The sequence below is a fragment of the Nilaparvata lugens genome, chromosome 5 (genome assembly GCF_014356525.2).
Source record: "Nilaparvata lugens isolate BPH chromosome 5, ASM1435652v1, whole genome shotgun sequence".
In the NCBI taxonomy this organism is placed as follows: domain Eukaryota; kingdom Metazoa; phylum Arthropoda; class Insecta; order Hemiptera; family Delphacidae; genus Nilaparvata; species Nilaparvata lugens.
The window spans coordinates 71,969,080-71,979,310 of record NC_052508.1 but is presented as its reverse complement, the minus strand read 5'-3'; the positions used below and the strand labels follow the sequence as shown (position 1 = coordinate 71,979,310).

Here is a 10,231-nt window from a genome sequence, read left to right as displayed (position 1 = left end):
ACCATGAAGAATCTATCCTCTAAATCTCATGGATTTATCTCTTATCGAACTTGAAATGTTTTGTCCCAAATATTTGAAAGTTAGGCGCTCATATTATCTCAAAAATTAATGATCGGAAAAAATGTTTTCCTGAGAAAACTTTTTCATTTTGATAGCTTGATGATATACAAATCGAAAAAAATTTAAAAATAACACCAGTAGAAAGTTAATTTTTAGCCTTTGCACAGCCTTAAGTTCTGAATATTGAGTATTATTTACTTTTTATTTTCTTCCATTGGACTTTGATTATATTTATGGAAGATGGTTGAAAAATCACGTTACAAATTTTATACTGGGTAGCCAATTGATATTTTCCTTCATTGAGATCTCTATCTATGAAATCATTCTCATTGAATGAAAAGACTGAGAACTTGTCAAAAACCACAGATTTATTGATACTTCGGTTATTACCACCATTGTCAATCTTTGATAACTGAGTTTATACTCTCTAAGTATCAATAAATCTGTGGTTTTTGACAATTTCTTAGTTTTTTTTCATTCAATATGAATAGTTCCACAATATCAATTCTTCACTACACAAAAAAATCATTCTCAACTTGGGAAATCTACAACTAAACGTTTCATAGTGAGTACAGTACCATACTTGATACACTTCTTTGACAGTTATTGAAAAATAGCTGCCAATTACCTTTCACATAAGAGTGGATCCAGTCCTACAGTGGGCTCATCTAGGATAAGGAACTTTGGGTTGTGAAACAAAGCTACTGCCATTGAAACCCGTCTTTGCTGTCCACCGCTGAAAATTAAATGAAAATTTCATTTCAAATTTAATCATGAAACTCTAATTTGTAACGTTGAATCGATTCGAAATTAATGGTTTAACACAAATTCAATTCATTTACAGCCAACAGTAGTCTACATGAAATTTTAAACAAGGCAAAGTCAGAATATATATAGTCATACAATTTTTTGTAGGAGTGGTCATTTCAATAATTGATACAAACACATAAAAGTAACATAGAATAATTGTTTCTAATAGGTTTCAAGGAGAATCAATTCCCCACGAACATTCTTTTCAAGGACAGTAAAGTAATGAGTGTAAGACAACTCTACATCCAGGCTATCATCACGCGAATGAGGAGAAACAACGAACACATAAGACTGGCAGATCATAACCATCAAACAAGGCAGAGAAACACAAATTTAATAGTACCAAGGATGAACACTACATTTCGGCAAAGAAACTACATATATTTGGGACCAAAAATTTACAATTCAATACCAAGTTACATTAGGAAAGAATTCAGTAGACACAGGTTCAAGAAAGGTTTATTTTCCTGGTTAGTTGATATTGGAGTAAAAAATTGTGAAAACGTAGTTAGACTATAAATATTGAAACTATTTATTCTTCATTATTTTCCTTTACTAGTTTATCATTTTTCTAAAAATTAACTCCCTTATTATTATCCTTAATAGAACATTAATATTTATCTACTAATTTCATAATTTTGTTGGTATTATAATTTTTTACTAATTCCATTATAAAAAACTTTAATCCCATATCAGTGAATGAAGTTTGTAAATAGTAATAACACGCAACAAGCAACTAATTACTTATACCCCAACACATATCATTTATAGTGGTGTGTATATTTATTCATTGAATTATCTTTGCCTATTGGAAAATTATTCAATGCATAAAATTCATTGTTTTAATTGTTATAGTATTCTAATTTGTAATGTAATTGTTTTTGATGAATAAATTTTATTTGATTCGAGTTTTATTTTAATAATACACATAATATGCTAGAGCGTTGTATGGTCAGTGTAAATATTTGCCTGAAGATATGGAATGTTTCCTCTAAAATTGAATAATTATTTTGCTAAAGCGCACTAGATGTAGTAGATAATAATTACAGATAAATTTCACTGTATGAAAAATGGTGAGTCTAATTTTAAAATATTTAACGGATTCTTGACCTCAACCCTTTGATCCCTTGACCCTTTATAACTATTGAAGTAATCTCAAAATAAGCCTACCTCAAGTTACAGACAAGTCTGTTTGTTGGAGGAAGATCTAAAAGCTCTGCAAGTTCTTTCTCACGGTGCTTGATGTAGTCTTCAGTTTGGTTAGTCAAAAGTCCAAAGTATCGGAAAACCTCGTGAATTTGGAACTCCTCGTACAGTGATACTTCCTATTGAAATAAAAAGCGTGGATAAATGAGGGAAGTTGAAAATTCGCATATATAGGGGAATCACTAACTTGAAAATTATTAGTAGTTCATTCTACTTCCCCTCATTATCATTAGCTCATCAGATCTATTGGAGTGGCCGTAGTCGAGTGGATCAGATGCTGGCTTTATGATTCAGAGGCCCGGGTTCAAATCCCGGCCCGGGCAAGATATTTATCTCGGGCCAGTCCCGTGTTTCGGATGGATACGTTAAGCCGTCGGTCCCGGCTGCCTAAAAAGCAGTCGTTAGGTCATGTCAGAGGCCCTGAAATTGATCAGTTGCGACCTGAAAACTCTGATACCAGACCTGAGCCAGCCAGGTCACTCGATATTATTATCAGATCTATTCAAGTAAAATGGAACGAAACTCAATATTATTATAGCATGATAGTGGTATCTCCAAGTAGAGAATTCCTCTCCCAAATTTGATAAGGTTACACATAGTCCGAAATAGGTTAAGTCTTGTATATAGTTGTTCACTTAACAAAATTTTCAGTCCTTGATTATATTTTCACAAAGTATATTTTTACATTTAGATGCTTCAAATATCTATATTATTATTTACTGGAATAAGAAAAAAAATCATTAGTAGTTTATTCTATTTCCTCTCATTATCATTGGTTCATTCGATTTATTTAAGGAAAATGGAAAGAAACTTGATTATAGCACAATAGAGGAATCTCCAAGTTAAAAATTATCAGTAGTTCATTCTGTCATGAACCACAAGGTTTGACATACCCCCAAACATCAGTTCCTTCTGGAGAGAAATAATTTTTTCCAACTTTAAAAACTAAAAGCTGTGATCAGACAGTTTTGGCTGACAAACTAAAAACGCTGAGGAGAGGTAGAAGTGGGGCTAGTCTCCCCTCCAGCCAGCTAGTGGGAAAAGCTTTCCACTTTTCTTTATGTATAATTTCTCACACTTTTTGATCGCCTACCTCCTGAGACAGACCGAGCTGCCCCGTGGCTGGACATTCCCATGGACATCAACTGTATAACGGTATCGTTCCACATTCAATTTATTTTTCCTATATTGTTTTGATTTTAGAAATTCCAAATTAATTATAAATGAATAATGTTTTTTGAACTGTCAAATAACTTGTTTAAATAAAAAACACAATAATCTCTCCAACACAATTCTGTCTAACGTTTTGAAAAATCATTGGCAACAAGTTTATTTTAATTTTTTTTAATTGATTAAATGCTCAAAATTTCATAACCCTCCTTAATTGTTCTGTATTAGAATAGTTGTAGCATAACTAATTTCATAAAACCAAAATATGTTAAAATTCACATTTAAATCAAACAGAAATTTCTTCTTTTAAATAAAATAAATCTGACTCCAAAAAAAAATGTTTTTCTTTTAATTCCAAAAAACATCTATTTGATAATATAAAAAAAACCAACTGCTTTTGCTCTACCATCAAATGCTACGCAACAACAATTTACAGTGTTCCCGTCTGGGAACTGGTGGATCGCCCCCTTTTATTATACTTTTACCAAACAGGTCACCAATCATTTATTACAAATGATGGATACCACTGTCCAAACAATTTAATGTTACAATTCTATTTCCCCCAAAAATAATATTTTGAATAATATTTATGAATACTGGACTGTGAACATTTGATACTTGTGCATTATTTAGGACAGTTGAAGCAACATTAATTAATTATTATCAAACAAAAATCCCAATTAAATGCTGTAAATAGATTTCCATCTAGCTGTTTACCCTGTTGTAAACAGGGTTTAAAGGTTTGTTAATATTTTTTATGAATTTCGAGTGAATGAAATTTGATTTGATTTGTCAATATTTGCAGTAGCAGAAGTCTTCGTGGTGATTTACAGCATTTAATTGGGATCTTCGTTTAATAATAATTATTCATTAATTAGCATTTGAACAAATGCAACTTCCAATTTATTTCCAGCTGAAGCAACATTGTTTGGTTGGAATTTAATCAGTTTAAACATGCATATTATGATAGTGGAATTGGCATACCTGTGGCATATAGCCCATATCCACTTTGGACTTTACATCAACAAACAAAGTTCCACTGTCAAGTTTTCTTCTGCCGATTATGCAGCTGAGCAGTGTTGTTTTACCGCATCCGCTAGGTCCCAACAGACCATATCTGCAATAAATAAATTATTTGATTTTCAACGGTTACACCAGTTTTTCAAGTTGAGTACAATAATGTTAGATAATACAAAAGAACAACACAATAACCTCATCCTATGTGTAACCTTATCTTATTTTGGGAGAGGAATATCTCAAGGGTACCTTATTTTTACTCTCCCTATAATTTTGATGATATCATCAAATACAATATTGTGCCAATATTGTATTGATATTATCTGAAAATGTTGAACAATATCTACATGGTATATCATTCAATACTGTAACAATGTTGTACAGATATTATTAAATATTGCTTAGCAATATTTAGTTAATTTTTAATTTAATATTGTAATAATGTTGTACCGTACGGTATTGATATTATCTCAATATTGCCAAACATTATTTACATGATATATTATTCAATATTGCGACAATGTTGTATAGATATTATTTAATATTGCTGAACAATGTTTACATAATATATGATTTGATATTGCAAAAATATTATGACAATACTGCTACAATATTATAATGACAATATCTTTAACAATGTTGCTGAATGTTGTAGCAATAATGAGACAATATTTTTTTGCTACTTGGGATGTACTTATTGTATGAATAAATAAAGAATGATAATGAAAGCAGAATACACGTAGGCTATAATTATGGTAATGTAGTACATTATAAATATGGTAGGCCTACACTTTAGAGTTCAATGATAATGATATATACAGAATAAATTAAATATTTGATTCGTCTTGTCATTATAGTATAGGTAGCTACTCTTTTATAAATAAATAATACATCACCATATAATATATAATACAGAATAGACCCAGGTAGATTAGAAACACTCAATAAATGATATATTTCGATGACTGAGTCACCAGTAAGATTGTAGAAGTCTTGTCCTACAGTTATAGTACCTATAGCCTACAGTCTAACTGGTTGAAAAAGTTTTTTTAGTCTATCTTTGTTTTCTGTATTATCATTTATGGTAATGTATTATATATTTATATAAATGTGTAGATTAAAATGACAAGACAAATCGAATATTTATTCTGTGTAGTGAGGTCCACGTTGATTCATAGTCAGTGAAGGCTGTGATCACATACAGAATAGATACAGATATCAATTATTGATCAATTTACATTATTCATATCCTTATATTGAATGTATTTCATGTACATAGTATTTATAAAAATAAGGCAGTGAAGAAAGATAGGATAACTTCAAGGCAGTGAAGAAAGATACCAACGTTGCCGATCCTCTGTCTAGTCAATGCCTTCTATAGACGGTAGCTGATACAGGTTTATTGATGTAATATTAACTGTTCATTCTCATTTAAAATAATATCAATTATAGGCTATTTTATTATAAGCAAGAAATTATATTTTACAATAATCTCATATACATTTCATGATTAAGATGAAATATTTTGTTTATTAATTATCAATTGCACATTATTAAAAGACGATCTGGCAACAGAGCAAAGCGAGAAAGAGATAGCGCTATTCGCTTTGTTAAATGATAGACAAGGATAGCAATACCATTGCTAAACAAACACTGACATTATAACGTAGACCTCTCACTATATAGGTATACGGTAGTTTAGAAACATATTTACAATAGATTTTTATTGTATGGCGTGAGTTAGTACAAGTAGAGTTGTAGTAGAGTATAGTACTTGATATAAATTTAGGTAATACAGTGAAAAAAGGAAAAAACCTGTGCGCAAATTAACTTACATACAGACTGCAATATTCATTTCAAAAAATTTAAAATCAAAAGTACCATATCTTTTACTGCGGTGGTAATTTTTTTTAAATTTCTTATACAACATAGACTAATTTACTAAGTCCGGGCGCGAATGTACGTCATTCCGTGGTCATTTTTGGGTAATAGCCGTGAAAGATGTCTCAATTTCTTCGTTAGGTTTAGCATAATAAGGATCGTGATGATGATAATAAGTCGAAATCACAGGCAAACACCTCGGAAGCAAGATGGTCGCCAAAATTTTCAGGGTTTTGCTATATCGCTTGTATTTCAATAACAGTTCAAGATATTCAACCGTTTTCTTAGACGATAATATTTTTTAAATCTACACCTCTACACAATTTTTGTTTCATAAAATTTTCCTATGAAACAAATATTTTTTTAGTTATAACCTTCAAAAGTCCTAAAAAACTTTTTTTTCTAATTTATTTCAAATTTCATTCCATTATAACTTTTTTGTGCAATAGATACAGAGAGATTTAAATCTATGAAATTTAAAGAGTTTTTCAACTTTGGAACGACATATCTTCATGTGCTGTACATCAAAAAATGAGTTCTCCAGCGCCCTCCAAAGAACACCCTGCATGATTTCTGGTGCGTTTTTCCATATGCATGAGGTAACAAGCTAGAACTATAAAATCGATTTTTCATTACTACTTCAAGATAGAGACTTGCAAATGGTCTCAATCTCTTCGTTACAACAAACCGAATAAGAATATTGATGATGGAAACAACGAAAATATTCAACATCATTAAAAAATTCAAGATGGCGGTCATTATTGACAGAAATTTTTATATTCAGCTATTGTGAGAGATATCGGATTGGTTTTATCACCAAAGTGTTTTAGAATTAACCAAACTATGATGTTCGAGAGGATCGTCTCATTTCGACCTCTCTGTTAATGATTTATTCAACTTCAAAAACTTGAAACATACATTTTTTGGGGACAATATTTCACTTTCCACCCTGTAAATGTATTTGCAGTAGACAAACACTAGTGTTATTGATACAGTGTTCTAGAATATTTCCAAAGATTTAAAATGACATCTAGATGTCATTGGAGGCTGGAGGTTGTAAGTTGGAGGCTGTAAGTCCTGTAAAACCATTGGTTGGAGGCTGTAAGTCCATATTCCACGGCTGGAGCGTCATCGGAAAAAGAGAGAAAAGTACTGTTTGCAGCCGAAAACACACTTTTTCCACCAAATAAAAGAGAGAAATTGAGACATCTTCCACGGCTGTTACCCAAAAATGACTACGGAGTGCCTTATTCGTGACTTTTGCGCCCGGAATAACTTATCCAAACCATATAAATCGATACCGTATTGAAGAGAGCAGAGTACCTATTGAATTATATTTTAATCATTGTTCAGAAAAAGACATCACGAATAAATTTCTAAATATTCACAATTGATTTCAAAGTCAATAGGCTATAGAAGAAAGCTATATTTCTGTTTGAAATAGAGATTCCCAAATAATGCTACACTAGTCAACTTACATAGTGCCCGTCGGTATTGTCATATTAAGTCCACGCAGTATAACAGCTGTCCGGCCATACCTCTTGTAAGCATTTCTGAACTTCACAATTGGCTGTGGACCAACATCTTCAGAATTGTTATTTAACATTATTTCACTTTCCATGCTGGAGGGCTCCATTAAATCTCTGCAACATTTGAATTTTCATACATAAATTTTATTTAAATTTGTAATTTTTTATTGTTGAGGGCAAAATATTCATAAATTACTATTAGAAATATGGAGTAGAATACACATCTTTTTTTGCTAACCATGACAAACTGCGAGTTATAATTATTAGTTTTTGAACTATTATGACGACACTACAGTCCAATAACGGAATTTGAAAAAAATCCAAAAGCGCTCCACGTGAGTACTAGTTTTTAAATGAATATTTAATAATATTCATTTTAAAACTAGTATTCAATAATATTCATTTTAAAACTAGTCCTCACATGGAGCGCTTTCGGTTTTTTCAAATCCGAAAAAATAGTGTTGAAAATGGTTTTGAAAAAATCCGAAAGCCCTCCACATGAGGACTAGTTTTTAATAACTATTATTCAAAATATTAGACTGTGGCGTCGTCATAATAGTTCAAAAATAAAGTAGAAATTACAGTGGTAAGCCGAGATTTTTTTTCAACAACTGTTACAGCTCCTAAGTTTGCCTTATTTCTACCAAGTCTCTTCTGTTTAGTATTTCTTGAGGGAGAAACTAGAAGAGAATATTGAGGGAGAAGTCGACATAATACTATTATTCCAGTAATATAATTTACTAGCTCATTTAGAATGGCAAATTAGCAATTTAAAAGTTGACATGATACTATTTTTCCAGTAATATAACTTACTAGCTCATTTAGAATGGCAAATTAGCAATACGGTACTTCTATTTCTTGAGGTGTCACCATATTAGGTACTAAAATGAAGCATAAATGCACAGATTTCTTTTTTATTCCACTTAAAAGTAATTTAATTTCATTGAGGTCCATTTTCAGAACAAGATGCATGTTAAGAACTTCAAAGTTTGAAACAATTAGTGACAAACTGAATCGATTTCATCTCTATATACCGTAATCAAAAAATCCTTCAACTCTGAAAGCTACCTACTTTTATTCTCATTCATGTTTTATTTATGTTTCCTCCCATATTTATTTTAAATTCTGAACATATAAAAACACTGATATTATTCATCTGTTTATTAACTAATAAATAGAAGTATAATTTATTTAATAAAAATAAATAAATACTGTCGGTACTAACCAATTGAGCTGGCAATGTTTTTTTAATCAATTTCTTGGAGTAATAATAATATCGACTGGATTGTCCTTACATTAAATTCTAATAAATTATAAACCCAAATATTACGGCTACACACAGTTTCAGAGTGAGACTATTGAAAACAAATAATTGATTGAATATTATTACTAGGTGTATTTTTTTAACTTTAAAGTGAAAAAAAACACTCACATTCACTTTAAAGTTATAAAAATACAATATCGTAGTGATAACTTACTATTAGTGAAAACAAGATGGATAATCAACAATGAATATTATTCAATGTATTAGTCGCCACATCAAAGAATGTGAGTGTTTTTTCACTTTAAAGTTTTATGAAATACGACAGTAAAGAATATTATTATTTGCAAATGTAATAATAATAATATCGTGTGACCTGGCTGGCTCAGGTCTGGTGTCAGAGTTTCAGGTCGCAACCGATCAATTTCAGGGCCTCTGACATGACCTAACGACTGCTTCTAAGGCAGCCGGGACCGACGGTTTAACGTGTCCATCCAAAACACGGATCTGTGCATACTATATCTAGATTTTTCTTGATTCTATCACCGTTCCCGTGAGTACACAGAAAAATATCATGATTACAGATGAGCTCTGGATAATTAAGAGATTAATAGTACATGTATTCAAATAATGATGGCTAAGCAGTACCGGTACTAATGATACTGTAATCGATTGGTAGGCCTATAAGTTCACCAATGATATGATTTTTTGGAAAACAATAATTACTCCTGATCTGATTTTAGACCTATATACTATTCCAAAGTTTACTTCTCTAGAAGCCAAGACGATCATATTTTTTATCAAAATACACATATCTACCTCAATAGTATATACACTTACCTACTTCTCTAGATGAACTGGAAACAACACTAAAACAAAAAACATTAAAAATATAACAATAACATTACGTACTTGAGGATTTATCGGAATTCACTAACGCTTTTCAATATGAGACTGGAGATGAATTATTGTGAAAATGAAATCGAATTTCTACAAAAATACGAGTACCTAGTCTAATATATAATTATTAAGTTGCCTCGGCTCCGCTGTGAATTCTCAAACTATACAAACTTTAATAACAGTCACTTGACAAAAGACAATTCAATTAATAAGATCCAAATAAACTACCGTATTTCATTTGCACTAATAAGAAGAGCTCTGTAATTTTGGAGTTTGAAAATTGTAGAGCGCTCGTAAATTAATAACTGGTGTGTGAACGTGTTAACTTATATAACTTCCCGTTGGGAAGTGCTCGTTGACATTATATATTATGCTACGGTACTATTAAAATTAGTAG

At 31.1% G+C, this 10,231-nt stretch overlaps 1 protein-coding gene across 1 annotated transcript; it reads right to left on the bottom strand.

Annotated features, from left to right (window-relative positions):
- Nucleotides 1–684: 684 nt before the first annotated feature.
- LOC120351662 (ABC transporter G family member 23-like) lies at nucleotides 685–9,887 on the bottom strand. The gene is made up of 5 exons (XM_039429600.1): nucleotides 9,775–9,887; nucleotides 7,623–7,787; nucleotides 4,231–4,363; nucleotides 2,041–2,195; nucleotides 685–796 (listed from the first exon to the last, which is right to left on the bottom strand). The coding sequence occupies exons 2-5, from the start codon at nucleotides 7,778–7,780 to the stop codon at nucleotides 685–687; spliced, it is 558 nt and encodes a 185-aa protein (XP_039285534.1). The 5' UTR covers nucleotides 7,781–7,787; nucleotides 9,775–9,887.
- Between the last annotated feature and the right edge of the window lie 344 nt (nucleotides 9,888–10,231).

Excerpts from the sequence above, each read along its gene's own strand:
- LOC120351662 (XM_039429600.1), bottom strand. The coding sequence starts at position 7,780 with ATGGAGCCCTCCAGCATGGAAAGTGAAATAATGTTAAATAACAATTCT. Across the intron at positions 4,364-7,622 it reads ACAATACCGACGGGCACTAT|ATATGGTCTGTTGGGACCTA; the intron begins GTAAGTTGACTA and ends TATTTATTGCAG. Across the intron at positions 2,196-4,230 it reads ATATGGGCTATATGCCACAG|GAAGTATCACTGTACGAGGA; the intron begins GTATGCCAATTC and ends TTATTTCAATAG.